This window comes from Triturus cristatus, chromosome 5_2 (assembly GCF_964204655.1).
Source record: "Triturus cristatus chromosome 5_2, aTriCri1.1, whole genome shotgun sequence".
Taxonomy (NCBI): domain Eukaryota; kingdom Metazoa; phylum Chordata; class Amphibia; order Caudata; family Salamandridae; genus Triturus; species Triturus cristatus.
The window spans coordinates 454,381,156-454,402,640 of NC_140588.1; the positions used below are offsets into that span (position 1 = coordinate 454,381,156).

Consider the following 21,485-nt stretch of genomic DNA (forward strand, 5'->3'; position numbering starts at 1 on the left):
CATGTCGCTGCTTTGCAGAGGTCATCTAGTGGTATGTTTCCTAGAAAAGACATAGAAGCCCCTATCTTCCTTGTAGAGTGGGCTTTAGGGGGAACAGATAGCGTTCGTTTTGCTTTGTGGTAGCAAATCTGTATGCATTTTACAATCCACCTAGCTATCCCCGATTTAGAAATAGGGTTGCCTTTATGTGGTGGAGAGAAAAAGACAAATAGATGTTTGGTTTTTCTGAAAGGTTGTGTTCTTTGGATGTAGTAAAGTAAGGCCCTTTTAACATCCAGTGTGTGTAAAGCGCTTTCCGCAACGGTTTGAGGTTGTGAGAAAAAGACTGGTAATTCTACCGACTGGTTTAGATGGAAGGGAGAAATGACTTTGGGTAAAAATTTTGGGTTGGTGCGGAGTACAACCTTGTTCTGATGTATTTGAAGAAAAGGTTCCTGTATGGTGAACGCTTGTATTTCACTAACCCTTCTAAGGGAAGTGATGGCCACTAGGAATGCTGTTTTCCATGTGAGGAATTGCAGCTCACATTTATGTAATGGTTCGAAAGGGGGTCCCATTAGCCTTGTGAGAACTATATTCAGTTCCAGACAGGTGAGGGTGGTACCCTGGGTGGAATTACTCTTTTGAGGCTTTCCATAAAGGCTTTGATGGCAGGCACCCTGAAAAGTGATAGGTGCTGCCTGTTCTGTAAGTAGGCAGCAATTGCTGCAAGGTGTAACCGAATGGCTGTATATGCTAGGTTACACCTTTGTAGATGGAGCAAGTAACATATGATGTGCTGTATGGACGCATTTAGAGGATGGATTGTGTTGTTGTGGCAGTAGACAACAAATCTTTTCCACTTTGCAGCATAGCATGCCCTAGTAGAAGGGCGTCTAGCTTCCCTGATAATATTCATGCAATCAGGGGGAAGGTTAAGGTATCCGAATTCTAGGACCTCAGAAGCCAGATCGCAAGGTTGAGCTGAGCTGGGTCCGGGTGCCTGATCTCTCCATGGTTCTGGGTTAGGAGGCATGGAGAGAGGTGTAGCTTTTGGTGTGGTACTACCGAGAGTTCCAGCAGTGTGGTGTACCACGGTTGTCTGGCCCATGTTGGAGCTACTAGGATCAGTGTTAGGGAATGCTGTTGTAGCTTTCGCACCACTAATGGAATTAGTGGGAGAGGTGGAAAAGCGTATGCAAATTTATTTGACCAGTTCATCCAAATCGCATTGCCTTTGGACAATGGGTGTGGATATCTGGCGGCGAAGCTTGGGCATTTTTTGTTTTCGTGGGTGGCGAATAGGTCTATGTGTGGGTGCCCCCACTTCTGAAAGAACGGGTGAAGAACCTGTGGGTGAATTTCCCATTCGTGAATCTGTTGCGTTTGTCTGCTGAGCAGGTCTGCCACGGTGGTTTGGACTCCTGGGACATGTTGGGCCAGGAGAAAGATTTTCTGTGGAATTGCCCATCTCCATATGCTCTGTGCTAATTGAGAGAGCTGTGGAGAGTGTGTGCCCCCCTGTTTTTGAATGTAGTACATGGCAGTCATGTTGTCTGTGCGAATGAGGACTGCCTTGCCTGAAATCTGCGTCTGGAAGGATTTTAGGGCTAGGAAGATTGCCAGTAACTCCAAATGGTTGATGTAGAGTAACTTCTGTTGCGGTGTCCATGTGCCCTGTACTGTGAGATGTAACAGATGAGCTCCCCAGCCGGAGAGCGACGTGTGTTGTCAGGATTATTTGTGGAACCGGGTCCAGGAACGGTCGACCTCTGGAAAGGTTTGTGGTCTTCCACCACTGCAGAGAGCGATGGGTGCGACCGTCTACCAACACCAGATCTGTCAGTTGCCCCTGGGCCTGGTTCCACTGGCGCGCTAAACACTCTTGGAGTGGACGCATCTGGAGTCTTGCATGGGGCACTATGAAAATGCAAGAGGCCATCATCCCTATCAGTTGCATAAACACTCTTGCTGGGAGAGTGTTGAAATATGAATTTCTGACGCAGAGCCTGTATGTTTGCAATCCTGGCAGGATTGGGATAAGCTATGGCTTTTGAGGTGTCTATGGTAGCACCGAGGTATTGTTTTGTGTGTGATGGTACCAGGTGGGTCTTTTAGTGGTTCACTGTGAAGCCTAGCTGGTGAAGCAGTTGGATTGTAGCGGCGGTGTGTTGCACACATTGTTCGTAGGACGTGGCTCTTATTAGCCAGTCGTCCAAGTATGGGAAGACGTGAATGTGCTGTCTTCTGAGGTGTGCAGTCACTACTGCTAGGCACTTGGTGAATACCCTTGGTGCTGTTACCCCGAACTGGAGCACCTTGAACTGGTAGTGTTGCCTGTCCACCACAAATCTGAGGTACTTTCCGTGAGCCTGGTGTACTGGGATGTGAAAGTATGCGTCTTTCAAGTCCAGAGTGGTGAGGAAGTCGTTCTGGGAGAGGAGTGGAACCACCTGTTGAAGGGTTCCCATGTGAAAATGGTCTGAATGTATGTAAGTATTTAGAGGTCTGAGATCTAGGATAGGTCGTAGTCTCGTCTCTCTTTTGAATTAGAAAGTACAGGGAGTAGACCCCTAAAGTTTGTTGATTGATGGGGACCTGCTCTATGGCTTGTGTTTGCAGGAGGGAGATTACCTCCTGTTTTAGTAATGTAGCATGTTCTTGAGACATAGGGCGGTGCCTGGGTGGAATGTTGGGGGGGGGGGTAGATGTTAATTCTAGGCAATACTCTGAATGAATAATTTGGGTCACCCATCTGTCTGAGGTGATTGTCTCCCAGACGTGAAGGAAATGTTGTATTCTGCCCCCGACCAGAGTGGAATGGTCTGGAGGGAGCAGGGGAAAGTCATTGGGTAGATAGTGTGGCAGAGCGGGCGGTATTTGTCTTGCCTCTGCCTTTATTATTATTACCTCTGTATCCGCCTCTTTGATAACCCTTTGTGAAGGTAGATTGAGGAGGGGATTTGTAGAACGTGGATGCACTATCCGAGGAGTAGCCCCTGCCCGTGCCCCGAAAGGAAGAGCGGCGAAAAGAGCGCCTAGGAGTGTGTGACTGTAGGGCTCCCATGGATTTCGCCGTGTCAGTATCTTTTTTCATCTTTGAGGGCTTCATCAACTTTTGGGCCAAATAGATGATCTTGGTCGAATGGGTGGTTCAATATAGAGGCTTGTACCTCCGGTTTAAAACCTGAAACTCTGAGCCAGGCATGGCGACGGAGAAGGACACTGGTGTTTATGGCCCTGGAGGCTGTATCTGCTGCATCTAGGGCACAGCGTATAGAGGTATTGGTTATTGTTTTTCCCTCTTGGATCAGTTCATTAGCCCTATTCCTGTATTTTTCAGGGAGATGGTGCATGATGGTCTCTAACTCATCATAATGCGCCCTGTCGTATCTGGCCAATAGCACTTGTGTGTTGGTGATACGCCATATATTGGCGGCTTGTGACGCAGTGCGCTTCCCTGACGCGTCTAGGAGCTTGGACTCTTTGTCAGGTTGTGGTGCTTCACCTGACGCCTGAGAATTTGAGCGCTTCCTAGCTGTAGATACCACTAGGGAATCCAATGCTGCAGGACCTTTAATGTATGAAGGGTCTGTGGGGGCGGCTTTGTATTTTTTCTCTATACGGGGGTTTAGGACCCTGGCCCTGACTGGGTCTTTAAAAACCTCTGGTGCATGTTTGATTACTCCCTTTAACATAGGTAGAATGGCAGTAGACCTATGTGCATTATCGAAGGTGTCTAGGAGAAAATCTTACTCCACTGGGTCAGTGTGTAACTCCACCCCGTGGTAATGTGCCGCCCTTTGTAGTAGGTGTTGAAAGCCTAACGAATCTTCAGGTGGGGATGGCCTAGATGGGTAAAGGTCATCCTGTGGGACATCTGGGATGTCCGGATTGCTATAGTCGTCCCATGGGTCTGGAGATCCAGTAGGGGTGGGGTCTTGTGGCACATCTGCTGGATCACAATAAGGGTCTCCTAGATCGTCTAGGACTGGAGACAAGGTTGGAGAACGATGAGGCAGGGGTGGAGAAGGTGGAGGTGGGGAGGGTGGAGGAGGTGGGGAAGGCACCCTGAAAGGGGAGGTAGCAGTGTCCTTCCTCTTTGGAGGTGGAGCTGGTTTGTCCAAGTGTCTCTTTTTTGAAGACAGTGTCAAATGTCCAGTTTTTCGATCCTTGGTAAGTGTCTTTTGCAGAGGATCCGGTGTGAAAAGTTCTTGCGACACTGGTTGTTCGGTCGGCGCCGAAGTTTTTGGGGCCGACGGCTTTTTAGGTTTGTCTAAGCCGTGCTTCTTTGGGACCTCCGATTTTTTGGTCGGTGCCGAAGAAGGCTTCGGCACGGGAGTGTCAGTGCCGAGGGCCTTGTGATGTTTGGTCGGCACCGGAAGGGTAGGTTTCGACACCGAAGGCTTTGGTGCTGGGTTCGGTGTGGAGGTGGAGGCCGATCTTTTTTTCGGTGCCGCTGGTAGGCTGGCTCGAGCCTGAGCTGCCGGAAGGCTTAATAGGCTTCTTTACCGGGCCCGAAGGTGGGTGTGAGAAGCAGTATACTTGGTCTTGCCTAGGCCCGAAGGCGTAGGTGTGACCGAAGCCTTTTTGGGTATCGGCGTGGGAGGGGGAATTGTACTCACGACCCTCTGCGCCGGGGTGATGTCCTCCACATCCGAGTCGTCGGCCTCGGAAGCACTGACGAGGTCGTCGTCCTCTTCTTCGATGTTCTGCTGTCCCTGAGCTTCGACGTCGTCCCCGAAGATGTCGACTGGAGCGGAGGTCGAGGAGTGCGCCATGTTGCGTCTAGCCTGTCGATCTCGGATAGTCTTTTTAGATCGAAAAGACTTGAAGGCGGGACAGTCTCGGGCCTCGTGTTCAGGGGAGAGGCAGAGGTTGCACACCTCATGAAGATCGGTGTGCGGAAACTTGGACCCACATCGAGGGCACTTCTTGGAAGGGAGTTCTTTCCATCAGCCGAGACCGGAGCCGGAATAGGCCCGAAGGCCGCCGTCGACGACCGTAATCGAAGAAGTGCCGAAGAGAAGGTGATTAAGATGATTTATTATCTGAAGGATCTCGATGAGCGAGGATTTTTGCGTCGATCGTTGAACTGGAAAAGTTCGGAACCGGAGCGCGAAGTATTACATCCGAGCCCAATGGCGGATAAAAACAATCTGAGGATGGAGCCGAAGCCCATGCGCAATACGAACCAAAGGAGGAGTCACCAACCTCGTGACTTCCAAAGACTTTCCAAGAGGAAAAACAAACTGCAAACATCCAGGCCCAACACCAGATGGCGAACTATGCACAGTGTATAATCTGCAGCTCAGATGCCTCGAACACACAATTTTCTTTCTTTTTTCCATCTGGTGTATTTTAAACATTGAAAGGGTTGTGTAGTTCATATCTTCACATGTGTGTGCACTACATGGCACCGAACATGCCCACCAAATCAGACCTACAATTCATGCCCAAGCAGGTAACTTACCTGACCTGTAGTAACTCCACAACTTCTGGGTCACCCAAAAAGCATGGCCAAGTAGCTGTGACTGTCAGACTCCAGGGGAGGCCAGAGTTCTCAAACCCTTGCAGGCTTATAAACACAGCCACATGTAAATGGCTGGTGATGAAAGTGAGAACGGCGCAATTGGTCCATGAAGACATAAGCCATCATTCTGAGTGCCGGAATTTCACCTAGATGGATAAATCGGGTGAAATTCAGTTACCCAGCCTTTCATTATTTTGGGGCCCGGAATCATCAGGTTCTCTAAGCGCCAGACCCACTAAATCAAAGCAGGAGACACAGGACCAGTGTGATGCTATAGAGGCGGGGTCTGTGAGCCACCAGAGCCTTCAGAAGTACAGGGGCTGCAGACAAGGCCCCCCACCCCCTGCTGGACAGACAAGCCCACTAACCCTTTTCTAGACATTTCAGCCTGCACAGGGCAAGCAGAAAATGTCTGTAGTTTTCTCACCAGCATCAGTCAAAACCACATGGAAAACAACCCCTACCTCCGGGTCTGTGTGTTTATTCACTATTCTGTAAACAAAACCAGAGGTTGCCTTGATTTAGTGTGGAGATACCAGTGGGAACTGGAGCGCCGCCACGGTATCTTCGCATCAATTTCCCGTAATCTCATAATGGCCACAACTGCCAATGTACCCTTTTCAGCGCCCTGTCGAGCACTGACACGCCTCTCCTCCTGGGTACTGAAGAAGGGCAGAACCGCGATGACAGTGAAAAGCCGGCGAGCCCTGAAGAAGGCCACCTTTTTTAGAGGAGGCGTATCTTACCTCTCTGAGACACGGTATGGGCTTTTGCAACCTGAGCCTGCGCAGCCGCTCTGGTCAGCAGCTCTTGAGAGGCATTACTCGCCTTTGAACCCTCTTGCCTCACAGCAAGGATGAGGCCAATACTGCACCCATGGTCTCCAGATCATGCTGTCATCAGATCCCACTTTCTTTCATGTTACTCTCACCTGGAGTTCCGTCACTCCCAAGGTGTCAACTGAGAATTCTTTACAAAATCAAGTTCTCCCTGACGCAGATCTCAGTGCTAGGGCCAGGATTGATTCTTTCCTAAACTAAAGGTGACTATGGACTACTGGCCAGGTACCTGGGACCACCTGACACCCAGGAAGTCATATTGGGTGCATCTACCACTGGTCAAATTTAGGACAACTACCGGTCCCACAGTGAGGGAACCGGACAACCTTCCAGGACCAGCATCATTTCATCCAAAGCCAGCTATATGAAAAAAACAACAGAAAGAAGCCAGACGTTCCCAAAAATACCACTTCTGAAGTACAAAGAGTCATAACCCAACAAGACTGGACGGCAACAGTTATCTTAAAAGGATAAAAGACAAGCCATCTCTATATGTGCACCTGGACTCTGGAATGGACTTATCACTCTACAGGAGTGATGTAGAGTTGGAATTAACAGATAATACTTCCATCTCTGGAGTAAGGGGTGAAGCTGTTGGAGAGCCTTCCATTTCATCATACTTTAACTAGGGCAGCAGTAAACCAGCCAGAACAATCAGCAGTCGTGAGAAAGTGCCATCTTTCTTGCATGGTATGCCCCCACTTTTTGCTGAATTGCTGAATGTACTTTGAGTGTGCCCTGGACTCCTGCCAAGCAGGTGCCCAGGGCCTATGTTCCTTCCCTAAACAAAAAACTCCAAATTGGCAAACCCTGGCCACATGTCAGCCCCTGGTAAATGGTACCTTAGGTACCCAGGGCCTTGTGACCAGGGAAGGACTCTAAGGGCTGCAGCACTCATTGTGCCACCCTTAGAGGCCCTGTACCCCAACACACACACACACTGCCCTTGCAGGCTGAGTGTCTGGGTACAAGACAAAACAAAGTCGACATGGCACACCTCCCTGTGTGCCATGCCCACCACCTACACTGCCCTGGCATACATCAGCCGTCCCTCTAGCTGGGTGCCCTATGCCAGTGGTGTGGGCACAGGAGCATGAGCCCTGTGCCCCTACAGTACTCCGGTCCATTCCTGGGCACTGTAAGTACAGTGCTGCCATTTAAGAGTACATGGTGCCGAGAGCTTGTCAAACACGAACTCCACAGCACCATAATGGCAACACTGAGGACTGAGAAGTTTGGTATCAAACATCTCAGCACATTAAACCCACACTGATGCCAGTGTGGGATTTAATGTACCAAGCACCACAGAGGGCATATTAGAGGTGCCCCCTGAAACCTAACTTACAATCCACCTCTGGCCTGAGAGGCTGCCACACAGCAGACATGTTGCTGGACCCCTGGGTAGGAGAGCCCCTGCTCTCCTGGGCCTGCAACAATGCACATCCTGGGCGAGGTGCTAGGTCTCCTCCCCCAGGATGGACAGGGGGAAGCTTCAAAGGCATGCCGCCTCTGTGAGCTTCCCCAGACCACTTGCAACCCCCTCTCTGGCGGGAAGCCTGGCCGGAAACCCCAAATGAGGAGAGGGGATGTGCCAGCCTGCCAACCCCACCCCTCAGGTGGGGGAGGCGAGGTGAAGCACATCTCCGGGCGCTCGCCATCTTGAAGATGGGAGGCCCTACCCAATCAGGACTAGGCTACTGCCCCCCTCCCACAGGAGAGTGGCAGAATAGGGGGTGTACCCACCCCAGGACAGGGAGTCATTGGTCCCTGCCCTTTACCTACCTGCAACGCCCCTAAATCTAGTATTTAAGGGCACCCTGAACCTTCCTTCCCCAGATTCCAGATTCCGAAATACAGAGAAGAGCAAGAAGAAAGAAGACCTGCCCTGCAGCTGCTAAGAAGAGGAAGACACCACCTGCTTTGGCCCCAGCCCTACCGGCCTGTCGACCCTCGAACCTGCTCCTGCTACAACCCGGCCTCTCTTGTGGCCAGCAACCTCACAAACCCCGGAGGACCTGGCTACCTTCTGGCTCTAAGCACCTGAGACTCCCATGAGTAGAGGCTCTACTCAAAAACTGCTTCTAATCCTTGGCATCAGCCCGGAACCGCGAACCCTTCACACTGCACCCGCCAAGCCTGGCCTGTGTCAGGGTGAACAAAGACCACGAGGACGACCCCACGGCGACTGTGACCCCGAGTCACGCACCCAAGGACTTCCCTTGACGCTCCTGACGACACCAGCAGTGTCAGAACCAGGTACCCCCCCCCAACCGCGATCAACAGAGGGTAAGATTTTCCGACACCAAAAGGCACCCCAGCGCCCTGCGGCCCCCTGTGCCCAACTCCTGGGTACCTACCTATCCTCCAACTACCCAACTTACCTCTCGAAGTGGTGGTGGCACCTGAAGAATCTTCGTCCCCGAGCTTGCAGTCTTTTTCTAAACCGGAGCTTTCCCATTGAAATCAATTGAGTGCCCGAAGGCTCAAAAGCACCCTGCACCTAGCCGCCCGAGTGGCCCTGGCAGTGTAACCTTTGCACCTATCTACTTCCCCATGTGCCCTGAGCAAGTGACCAGGAGCCCAGCTCCCACAGCCACTTGGCCTTCTAGTCAGCAGCCCCCAACCAAGGCCCCCCTGCCTCCCATATGATAACATTGGGCCTAACTCTCTCCGCCCCCGGCTGCCCCTGTGCCGCTGAGGGTGTAACAACTGTACCTACCTGACCCTGGGAGACTCCAGAGTCTATGCCCAGAACCTTAACTCTGCCAGTCGAGTACTTACCTTAAAGCCGATAACTCAATTTTCTCCATAGGGTAACATTGACTGGTTTCTTCTCAAATTTCTTCCAAGTGTGGAGTTTTCAAAACTTTAAATATTCACCAAAAATCAGCCGAGTAACGAAAACGAAAATACTCACCTGCTATTAGGTGAGCTCCCAGTGCTGGATCTTGGTGCCCAGCACTGACACTGGAAACTATTCACAACTGTACTTGCCAGTAACCCAATTTTCTTCCATAGGAAATCATTGACTGTTTTTCTGTGAAAAAAAAATCGTACAAATTCTGAAAACGTAATTACTTACCTGTTTTGGATAAAGGTCCCAGTACTGAGTCTCGGCACCCAGTACTGGATTACAAAAGTAACGAGAACATACTATACCTGCAACTTGAATTTTCCTCCATAGGAATCATTGACTGTTTTCTATGAAATATTTTCTAAGTGTCAACTTTTAAAATAGCAAAATATTATCTAAAAATCATAACACTAACTAAGTCGACTTTTATCACTTGTTCCTAAGAACTGATCCAAGACTGAATCTAGGATCCAGTCCTGGAATTACAAAAGTAATCCTGAAAGTAATCTATTGCAAATAACTTGAAACTTCCATTGAACTCAATGCATTATTGTGTTTAAAATTGTGTTGCCTATTGCAACAACCTGTAACTTTCTACAGAAGCCAATTGCAAAAACTTATCTAAAGCATCTCATTCCGAGAAAGTATATTTTGATACCTATTGTTGGTTCTAAAATAAAACAAGCATATATTTTTTATATATAAACCATTGGCCTAGAGTTCAGTTATTGAGTGTGTGAGACCATTTGCTGACAGTGTGTGCAACAAATGCTTTACACTGTCCTCTGATACTGCCTTACTGCTCGACCAAGCTACAACTTTAGAGAGTAAGGTTATATCTAACTTTAGCCTCTACCAAACCTCTGGGGACTGTGGACTCTGTACTCCCTGTACCTATTTGGGAACAGTATATACAGAGCCACTTTCTCACAGCAGTAAAAAGCCATCTCTAACTAGGATGTCCCAACAGACCTATTTCACCAGAATTTTAGCAACCACAATCCATAGTGATTAACCTGAAACAGAATACTGCCTCTATGAAGGGCAGCCCTGTGATATGTTCTCCAATCATCAAAAGGCCATGAAACTCTGTGCACTCGTATAGCCCACCTCTCAACATGCAATACGCCTCGCCAAGCACACCCCACTGCTTTGCACAACCTACCGACATAAAAAAAAAACATAAGCTTAAGAGTACCTTTGTATATCACAGATGAGATTCCCACCTCGGTTTTGCCACGGTATCCTATCCACCAAACTCTAAATAAAGCCTGGTGTGTTCAGGAGCATCTTTGGGTCCCTGGCACTGGGTTGGAGAGAATAAGAGCGGAGGCAGATTTGACACTCATGACCCAGGATCATCTCAGTCCTGGTATCACACCAAAAGTCTCAAACCTTCAGCGGAGCAAAGAGTGAGTAAATGTTTCCACAGTTGCAGATCACAGTAAAATGTCTGTAGTGCTTAATTTGTAAAACAGTGAGTGCCAGGGCTGCCATCAGGCGGCCACTGCACCTTGCACCACACATTGCCCTGATGTGATGGTCATAACCCCCCCCCCCCCGTCACATTTTGGCAGGTCAAACCTTCCGGCATTTATTAGCATCAAAAGGGCAAGTTTACCAGGACAAGTGGATATTGGTGCAGTAGGCACCGAAATATTCATGTTATTTCCCATTACTGGGAAACACTTGGAATAGGAGCTCTTTATCCGATCCATTTGTACTTGAGACCCCAGCCAAACATGTTTGCACAGAGGCCATTAATTGCCAGGGCACTCACAGGTGATGCATAAAGGCGACCTGCAGCACTAAACAAGCCTGGTCCTCCCATCTGGCCTCAGTCGCTTTCTGTGGATGTAGCAGTCCCCTTAGTTACTGAGAATCGATAGTGATGTGTGGATTCGAGGTTTCTTGTAAATAATCATGGTGATTCCTACTAAAAACAAGCATTTGCAATGCAATAGGTCTCGCATTTACGCGAGTTTGAGCTATTGACATTGCAAATTACAATGCCTTTTATTTTTGTTTTTTAAACATAAATAAAAGGCAGTGTCATTTACCATGCCAGTAGCTTAAACTCACGTAAATGCGAGACCTATTGCATTGCAAATGCTTGTTAAGGGTTTACTGGGCAGACTGAACTGGTGATATATGGATAGTAGGGAGACCTATGCGATGGATTACCAGAGGGCGAGAGTATCCCGCCTTAACAGGCAGAGGGCGTTAACAGAACAGAGCTAAAATGGTTGATAAAAACGTGCTTTCCAAAGATTTCAGTGCGCCTTGACGGGCTGGAGGCGTGGCCGGGAATTCATTAGGGCTGACCTTGCTCGAGGCATTCACGACTAGGCTCTCAGGGGTGGGATCCTGAGCCAAGAAGTCAAGGTACATCTGGGACTGGATGATGACACTGTGCTATCTGTCTACTCACTGGAGGTGCAGAGCAGGGTTTTGCCCAAGCCCCGAGAATGGTGTCTGTCAAGCCTTCATTGAGTGGAAGGAGAGGCTCAGTATTTGTTTGCCCAGGCTGAAGAACCTCAGTTAGTCTTGAGCCCCACTGTAGGTAACTGGAGTTCGAGAACCTCAGCAGTCCTTTGTACGACTATCGAGAAGGAGTCACTTTCTTCTGTGGAGTGGCCCAAAGGCAAAATTAGCACAGTAGTTTATGAGGTGCCCAGACCACTGGAATCCTGGAGGTCTTCATGCCAATTTACGTCCATGCATGGTAGAATAAATTCATCCCCAGCATCATAATGCATGGTCCGAGTCACCTCCAAATGATGTATGAAGGGTCTGGGCAAAATATTATAATCTGATGGGTTCGCCAAAGGCTACAGCCCATGGGGATCTGGGTGCAGCCTCAGTCAAAGGTGCGCAGACTAAGTCAGACAGCATGATACGTTACGCATCAAAATCAGGCATCAATGCTTCAGGATCGGTCGTGGCACCAGGATCGGAGTCAGCAGGAAATCCAGCGTGGAGCCGGTCCAGAGGGTTAAGGCGGCACAGAGGGTTGTCTACCAGCAGAGGCCTAGCGGAGGCCCTTACGGCCCTTGGGGGGCCTAGAGGCACACCAGAGGGAGCATGTGAGGAGTCTAAGAGCACAGCATAGCTTCACAGAAACAGATTTGCTGCAGCATCGCCAACAGCCCTGGAAATTCAAGTTCCCTTTACACAAGGGTTGGAATCCGTTCCGAAGGGGCACAGTTTGGGAGCAGGACCAGGAGGCACATCAATACCCTTGCGCCTTCTCTGCAGTTCAAGAGTGGGGGGAATAGGCTTGGGCATTTGGATGCTTTTTCTCAAGACTTATCCCAAGGCTTTAACCGCAATAATGATTGGCCATAGGAACAAGGCCTTCTGTTCGACTATGCTCAGTCACAGTGTGGAGTCTCTTGGTGTTTGGTGACGCAGAGCTTCATCTCACGGCCCATTATGGCCTCGGGATTTTTCAAGGTGCAGTAAGGCATATCTGATTGAGGCCTGCTACAGCCCTTTGCTGTGACAGTCCCTACAGAGTTCAAACTTTGGGAGGTGAAGTTTTTCCTTGCACATCCTGTGAGCCTCTAAGTGCTTCCCCTGAGTGACTTTGGAAGTGTACTCCTATGGCGGATTTAGACTCAAAGGACTATGGGGCCTGATTTATAACTTAGTGGACGGAGGTTTGGTAGTTAGGACGATGGAGTAATTTACTCCGCCGCCATGACTGCACCTCGGTCTGCCCAATTATGAAATGACCTCCCAGCAGGTGGTAATTCACTAAAGCATTGCTAGGAACTGCTGCCACAGCGGGTCCTGGCAATGTTTTTTTTTGCCATGATGGAGCCGTACAGAAAACGTTTTACTTATTTTTTTTCCAAACAGAAAATCTCGAAGCAGAATTTTTTTTGTGTAAATAAAAAAAGTCAAAGCTCACCTTCCCATGGGAGTCCTCTCCCACGGACAGGGGAGCATTTTGTAGTTTTCACTGTCCCTTACTGCCAGGCAGTCACTTCAGAGCTCCATTTCTACCCATCTAAATTAGGTAGGCAGAACTAGGGGTCAACTGCCAACAACCCCTACTTCTTGGTGCTGTTCCTACTTAAAACTTTAAAAATTCATATCTCCGGTTCTCCTTTTGGAACGTTGGTGTCATTTTGCTCACTGAATTTTAATCCATTTTTCCAGATCTTTTTGGGACTTTCATTATTTTGCGGTTTTACTTTATTACTCTTTTGGTACTACATAAATTCTTTACAAACTGTTCTATGGTAAGCCTGTCTGGTCTGTGCCATAGCTACTGGGGGGATGGGGGTTGAACTCCGGCTAATTTAGTGACTTTAAGGGTTTACCTTGACATGGATTGTAATTAGTCCTTGAGGTGGGTAGTCACCCACCTTTAATAATAATTCAGTTTCTTACAATGACTTTATACTGACAGTTACCCTGTGGGAAAGCTTATGCAGAATAGAGTCTGCATGAGCCGGCTATGATGACAAGTCATTCACAAAGGCTATAGGCCTAATTGTTTTATTTGAAAAGGTTGTCAGAGGGCATAGGTCTAATCTTTTTATTACGAACATTTACAAAAGCAGAAGGTTTGACATTTTTGGGGAAAATCATGAGAATGTGTACTCAATTTAAGAGAAGGATTTGTTGAATAAGGTAGGTCCTAAAACAAATTAACTCCCCCACCATGTTTCTTGTAAGGTTTGGCCATATCCCGATAACCTACAGGCATCATCATCTCCCTTTTCCGAATACTAGAATAGCATTTGATTTACAATAGAAAATAAACCCAGTATTTTTAAGTTGTGAAAAAGCATGATAACTACACACAAATGCAACTGGAATCATATTTTGTCAAGCACAGTAAGCTTTAACAACCATGGTTGAAAGCCCTCCTTACGTACAAGAGATATTTGGCAACCGACTTAGTGAAACTTCAAGGGACTGTGGCTAAGTCGGTACAAGTTCATTCAAACACCAAGCACTTCTGAAACTGGATGGACACAACATAATCCACACAAGTTAATAACTAAAACTAGTATCTGCAAGGTACATAGACAAATTATGCCGACAATCGGATCAGCGACTCATTTCAGACTACGATTTATTTCAGGCTCCATCAGTGGATGGGTAAAAACACTAGTGAATGTGTCTGTACGATGTAGAGAGCAGAAATGGTGAACAGAGGGAAGGTTTATTATCTGGTCTTTAAAATCTGCAAAGGTTCTGTTCAAATTCATCAGGAGATGATTTTTCACCATGTTGTTTGCACTGAATATATAAAACCCATTATGGATATAAACCCCAACAACCCAACTTGAAAATGTTTTTAAAAACAGAACAGGGACAGATTAACTTTTCATGAATGCATCCTGAAACCTAAACGCATACAGTGTCTTTGGAACACACATTTGATGACCTGTAAAACTATTAACACGTTTTGTGTGTCTTTAGAACAGGAAAGGCAACATGCTAGCAAGCATTAAATAAAATAGCAGAAACCTTTAAATTAATTCCACACAACACTTTTTACATGGGTAAAAAAGCTAAACCGAATCAGCTAAATAAACTGACATTTGTAACTCACATTGAACACTTCCTCCCTAGAAGCACCATTAACAGTACTGGGAGATTTTATAGAGGGAGGCAATCGACTAGTTGTTCCATAGCAAGTGCATATTTCATTTAACCCCCAGCTCCCATTCTAAAGATTCTCAATTGGCTTGAAAACATTAGAAACTTTTCATGCATGTTGTGAATTGCCCATACACATCAAGCTAGAGCGTAAACACATTTCAAGATGTGTAGGGATAATTAATTCCTTTCATGACTCAAAACAAGCATTGGCATAGCCAATAGGTCTCACCTTTGGGACCTTGTAAGTGTTTAGCCATGCAACAGTTGGCATTGTTGCACCAAGGATATTGTGCTGTTTAACTAAATACTTATAAGGTCCCAAAAGCGAGACCTATTGGCTATGCCAATGCTTGGATGCAAGGCGGAGGGGCGAAGGGTGCAAGGCGGAGGGGCGAAGGGTGCAAGGCGGAAGGGTGCAAGGCGGAAGGGGAGAAGGGTGCAAGGCGGAAGGGGAGAGGGGGGGGAGAAGTGCAAGGCGGAAGGGGAGAGGGGGGGGGAGAAGTGCAAGGCGGAAGGGGAGAAGGGGGGGGAGAAGTGCACGGCGGAAGGGGAGAAGGGTGCAAGGCGGAAGGGGAGAAGGGGGGAGAAGGGTGGAAGGGGAGAAGGGTGGAAGGGGAGAAGGGTGCAAGGCGGAAGGGGAGAAGGGTGCAAGGCGGAAGGGGAGAAGGGTGCAAGGCGGAAGGGGAGAAGGGTGCAAGGCGGAAGGGTGCAAGGCGGAAGGGGAGAAGGGTGCAAGGCGGAAGGGGCGAAGGGTGGAAGGGGCGAAGGGTGGAAGGGGCGAAGGGTGGAAGGGGCGAAGGGTGGAAGGGGCGAAGGGTGGAAGGGGCGAAGGGTGGAAGGGGCGAAGGGTGGAAGGGGCGAAGGGTGGAAGGGGCGAAGGGTGGAAGGGGCGAAGGGTGCAAGGGGCGAAGGGTGCAAGGGGCGAAGGGTGCAAGGCGGAAGGGGCGAAGGGTGCAAGGCGGAAGGGGCGAAGGGTGCAAGGCGGAAGGGGCGAAGGGTGCAAGGCGGAAGGGGCGAAGGGTGCAAGGCGGAAGGGGCGAAGGGTGCAAGGCGGAAGGGGCGAAGGGTGCAAGGCGGAAGGGGCGAAGGGTGCAAGGCGGAAGGGGCGAAGGGTGCAAGGCGGAAGGGGCGAAGGGTGCAAGGCGGAAGGGGCGAAGGGTGCAAGGCGGAAGGGGCGAAGGGTGCAAGGCGGAAGGGGCGAAGGGTGCAAGGCGGAAGGGGCGAAGGGTGCAAGGCGGAAGGGGCGAAGGGTGCAAGGCGGAAGGGGCGAAGGGTGCAAGGCGGAAGGGGCGAAGGGTGCAAGGCGGAGGGGCGAAGGGTGCAAGGCGGAGGGGCGAAGGGTGCAAGGCGGAGGGGCGAAGGGTGCAAGGCGGAGAAGGGTGCGAGGGGAAGAATGGTGCAAGGCGGAGAAGGGTGCGAGGGGAAGAATGGTGCAAGGCAGAGGGGGATATAGGGTGCGAGGGGAAGAATGGTGCAAGGCAGAGGGGGATATAGGGTGCAAGGGGGAGCAGGGTGCAAGGGGGAGAAGGGTGCAAGGGGGAGAAGGGTACAAGGGGGAGAAGGGTGCAAGGGGGAGGGGGAGAAGGGTGCAAGGGGGAGAAGGGTGCAAGGCAGAGGGGGAGATTGGTTCAAGGTGGAGAAGGGTGCAAGGCAGAGGGGGAGATTGGTTCAAGGTGGAGAAGGGTGCAAGGCGGAAGGGGAGAAGGGTGCAAGGCGGAAGGGGAGAAGGGTGCAAGGCAGGGGGGTAGAAGGGTGCAAGGCAGGGGGGTAGAAGGGTGCAAGGCAGGGGGGTAGAAGGGTGCAAGGCAGAGCATGAGGAGCGTCTAGCAGCACCAGGCCTATCGGCAGTTTTTACGGAACCCTATACAAACAACTATGCAGGGCCCCAAGTCACAAGCGCCTGTTTCAAAGTTTAAAAATAAAGTGTTATGGGAAAGAGAAAACACAGTAGCTCCAGTCTCCGCCACCAACTAATGATTCAAATGTGCCAGCTGATATGAAAAAACACAAAATGCTAGCTTCAAAACCTATGCATAGATTTTATAGCACAAGCACTGGTGCTGTAAAAGCGCAGGGTCTGAGGAAAAGAGTCGCTTTGGCAGTCCTTGAGTGTCTGTATCAAGGTGTGACTGAATCAGTGCTCCCTTACACACGGTATCGCATTCAGCGGCTGTCTCCTCCCACGGGTGGCGGTGTCTGGGGCCTCAGAATATATTATGATGGTGCCGAGGCCTCTAAACAGTAGCAGGCTCGGTATTAGCGAGAACATGCTCTGCATACAGCGTGGACCCGTTCTCATCAGAGCCGGTGCGGGCCAGACACGGCTGGGGCTGGAAGCTTCTCATCACAGCCAGTGTGTTTACCAAGGAAACGTGTCCTTGGCAACCACTGGCCCCAAATTAATTCTCTGCAGGTCTCACTAGGGAAGTAGCCGATCCCGAACTGGTGGGGGCCCAAGGGGCGGCCGCACAGGGCTAAAGTCAGAGGGGCCCTTATGAGGGCAGCAACTTCTGCTGGTAGCGAGAGGAGGGGGGCGGGGGTGCACAGCGAGGCATATCGGTGAGGGGGGGGGGGGGGAAGTGTGTGGAGGGATAGAAGGAACAGAAGGTGAGAAGGGGGTGAGAGTGGGCATGAAAAGAGGGAGGGCGCAGAGAAATTCAAAAAGGGGCTCTGGTGAAAAGGGGCGAGCAAGAGGGTTTCAAGGTTGGGAGGGGTGAATATAGCAGAGAGGAGGAGAAACAGGAGACAGGTGTGACAGGTGGAAGGGGGCACAGGGAGGGATACAGGTGAGAAGGGTGTAAAGGAGTGGGGAGGGGAGGTAGCAAAACGAAGTAAAGAGAGGAGCCAGGTGAGTAAGAGAGATGTAAATATATTAGAAAAAGAAGGCATTACGGAGCGAGAGAGAGACAGGGATGGGGCTTGTGAAAAGGGGCAACGCGAGAGAAAGTGACTGAATATGAAACCGATGCAGACAGGGTGTGAGACAGTGAGCAGGTGGGTAAATGAGGTATGGGGGAAGAAGGAAGTGGGTGAGCGTAAGTCCTTGGAGAGATATCGAGGAACGAGGAAAAAGAGAGGCCAGAGGGAGCATATGTGACTGGAAGGCAGGGTATCCAGAGGCCGCGAGAAGGGGGTGCAGGGCAAGATGAGAGAGGGTCAGCAGCGGGGAAACAGGTGGGGGCGAAGGGGAACAGGAATATATAGAGACGGACAAGGGGGGGGCCGACGAGCAGGAGAGAAGGGGAGATCAGAGGGGCGAGGAGGCAAAAGAGAGGGGGGCTAAGTGAGTGGGTGAATTGTGGAGAAGGTGGAAGGGGAAGCAGCGAAAAGGAGAACAGGTGGGGGAAAAAAAGGAGCTCAAGGAAATCTGATGCTGGAGGGGAAAGAACGACAGATGTAGAGAAGCGCGGGGTGAGTTAGGGTTGAAGCGAAGACCGGGATCAATAGGAAAGAGGTGTGTAGACTGTAGCAAGAGGAAGGGGAGGAGAGGTGGACGAAAATGAGGGAGGAAGAAGGGATCACAACGGAGCCATGAAAGAAAAGGGAGATAAGAAGTGCAAAAAGGAGGTAAAGGGGAGGGGAGTGGTGAAGAAGGGAAGGTTCACAAAGCAGCGGAGAGACACTAAAATGTTATGAAAGACTGTGCAGGAAGAAAGTGCAGGGGGTGGGATAAAGGTGAGAGAGGTAAGAGGTAAGATCGCAGGTTAGGAGAGCTACAGAGAACCAAAGAGGACGGAGAATAGAAAGACAAGAAGAAACAGGGTGCCGCTCGTGCCAGGGATAACAGGAGGAGAGGCACAGATAACACACGGCCGTAAAAGTAACGCGCGAAAATACTGGCTCACTGATAACAGCAAAGCGCCCGCGAAAGTGATCGCGATCACGCACGGCGAGCAATGCGCTTAATGAGCATGACTAGGAAAGCCATATGGTGTCCCTGCTCATAAGCGCGCGCCCATGTACGCAAACTGTAGGCCGGCCATGGTAGCATTTTTTGAAGCCCTTACTAAAAGTCTCGCCAGACCAGCGCATGCGCTGGGTCAGGCGAGACCTAAAAAGGAATCAGCGTAACTTTAAAATATCAACAATTTGATCTCATTTACCCCAGTCTTAGATCAGCCCATTCCTATCCTGAGCAAAGTCTCAATGCAGGCTTGAAGTTCTTGGGTTCAGCTGGCACCTAACATCTGGTATAGCAACTTAAAGTCTTGCAAAAACAACTATAATCACAAAACATGCAAATGTTTGGCTCAAGGACAATATTAAATTTACCAACATTACCTTTTCTCAAGGAAAGTTTTTCCATTCACGTAATTTTTCCCCATAGCTGTTGCTTTCCATGCAAAATAGGCACCCTGAACATAGAAAAAAGATTTAGTGAAATAATCTAAATATTGACTGTACATTTTTTTTTTTTAAATTAACGATTTTCTAATTTATAATCAAAAAGATACAGATCAAGCATGCAAGACCATGTTATTAGCAAAAAGACTAGACAAACTTTAAATGTCACTGAGCCATGGGTATTTGCTGAGTCTTTCAGGGCTAAATCCAACCAGGCTATCAGCATTCCTGCTATGTTCATAAAATACGATTTAAAGCAAAGCATATGAATTGGGTTAACCTACAAAGCCATTGGTTATTAGATAACTGACTTGTTTTACCCTCTTTATAGCACACTTTTAACTGCTCTTTCTACTTAACTGTAAATAACAGTCTGAATCTTTGTAGCCATTGAACTTTGAGAGCTATTTACTGTGTAATTCTATATTTGAAGTTCTAACAACCATCACCTAATGTAAACCAAAGCCTCAACTCTGGTGTCTCTCAAGAGTCAACTGCCTAAAGGGAGTAATTTGGTTATCCACTTAGAGTAAAACGTTACTGGTGGCTATGGGACACTACTGGTAACTAACATCCACACAAGATGTAGCTCAGGACCCCCACTAATTCAGGACCCCAAGAAAAGGCTTCATACAATATTTTTTCAACTCAGGAAGGAACAGGGACGAGGGTGTGAGAGATAGCCTGATCTTTGTACCATTTCATTCAAATGTAGACCGGTTCATTAGAATAGCAGTTCAGCTTAGTTTACGACAACATGGACAGCATCCTGTAGGAAGGTGCTACTCTGAGTCAGCACATTTGGAGAAGGACAAAGATTTGGCTCTGGACCTTTAGTTCCTTTTGTTTTTTTTCCTACTGTTTGGGAGAAGGACGTGGCGATGAGAGTTATCCAAAAAAGGGGTAAAGTGAATCTCTTTGCCAGGTGGTGAATACCTATATACACTTTAACCAAAAGATCACTGATGACTGAGTTGTGGGCAGAGTCACAAATGGCCAAACATTATGGGGTCATAGACCCCTTACATAAAGGTTTGAAAGGGATCTGAAAGACGCCTTGCCTCCAGGCTTTAAATTCCAGGATCATTTGAGGAAGTACAGACATGGCCAAAACCTAAGAAAGAATGAAAGTTTGCAGCAAAAAAAGTGGTAAATAAAATGTTTATTAAGCTCTGGATCCTGGGTTATGAACCGCATGAAAAAAGGAACCGTTGTCAACAGCAAGTTTATATGGGCTGTGCACATCATCCACAATAATCTCCAACGTGTTACCCAAATATTCATGGTCTTTTTAAATATGTGGATATTTTTAAAATGAGGAAACCTTTATTTCATTAACAGTTATGTTTGAAGCACTGTTTGATACTTACAGAAGGATCAGACTGGAATAAATATGGCCTTTCCTCATCCCAACCAGCAATTAACAACGATACACCAAATGGACGAACACCACTGTGGAAAGAAAACAGATCATAAATGCATTGAACTAAACTAGCCGTTAAATATCTATTGTGCAGCAGAGAGCACATGTCCAGGAATAGAGTCCAACTACCCCAAACAATGAGTGGTCTGGCACCGGAGAGGATTCACTTACATCTAAAATATGAGGGCAATTAAAGAACCTTGCATTTTTTTGAACCACTACACAAAGGACAAGTATACATTCATTTATTACTAGTGTTATAGGGGAAATGAAACATGAAGGAATTACGCTACAGCAGACACCAGTAGAAAATGATATACAAGTATACGAGGTGAAAGAGCAGTGTAGGCCTAAAATTCATGCCGATGCTAGAGAAGTGAAGAGTTCACTTGAAAATAGTGTATGACCTCCAAGGTCTTAGTTAAAGAAAAACGGGTGTTTGTAAGCTCAAAGGAATTTATGGTCTTAGCACACAGGTAAGTATTCTGTGTACTCTGCAAATTGAAAACATGATTGAACAATAGGAGCAAGAAATTAAATTAGCATACAGAATCATATAAGATGTTTTGGGAGCAGAATGCTAATGCACACACACACAAATACACGTGCATTCAAGAGTAGAGAATAGTTAGTTTATTGTTAGAAATTACAATGAAGAATGTGCACAGAGAAGTCATAAGGATAGGGACACATTGGGATTGAACGTTTTTGTACCCGAAATGTAACTTAAGTAATTAATAATTTTACCTTTTGTAACCAGCATTGTCGGAGTATAAAAGTGGCTGCCTGTGAATCAGCTGATTGAGACCATCGGTTTGCCTGTGTGAAGGTAGCTACTCTCCCTGTAGTGACAGTATAAAGCTGTGTTTTCCTTGCCAAAGAGGAGTC

At 48.4% G+C, this 21,485-nt stretch overlaps 1 protein-coding gene across 1 annotated transcript in view; it reads right to left on the reverse strand.

The window, feature by feature from the left end:
• PSMA2 (proteasome 20S subunit alpha 2) overlaps positions 1-21,485 on the reverse strand; it is a 155,307-nt gene that overhangs the window by 14,865 nt on the left and 118,957 nt on the right. Inside the window, exons 6-7 of the mRNA XM_085607426.1 lie at positions 20,545-20,626; positions 19,112-19,185 (exon numbers count right to left, since the gene is read on the reverse strand). Of these exons, the coding sequence (XP_085463552.1) occupies positions 19,112-19,185; positions 20,545-20,626 (156 nt within the window). The remainder of the gene's footprint in view (positions 1-19,111; positions 19,186-20,544; positions 20,627-21,485) is intronic.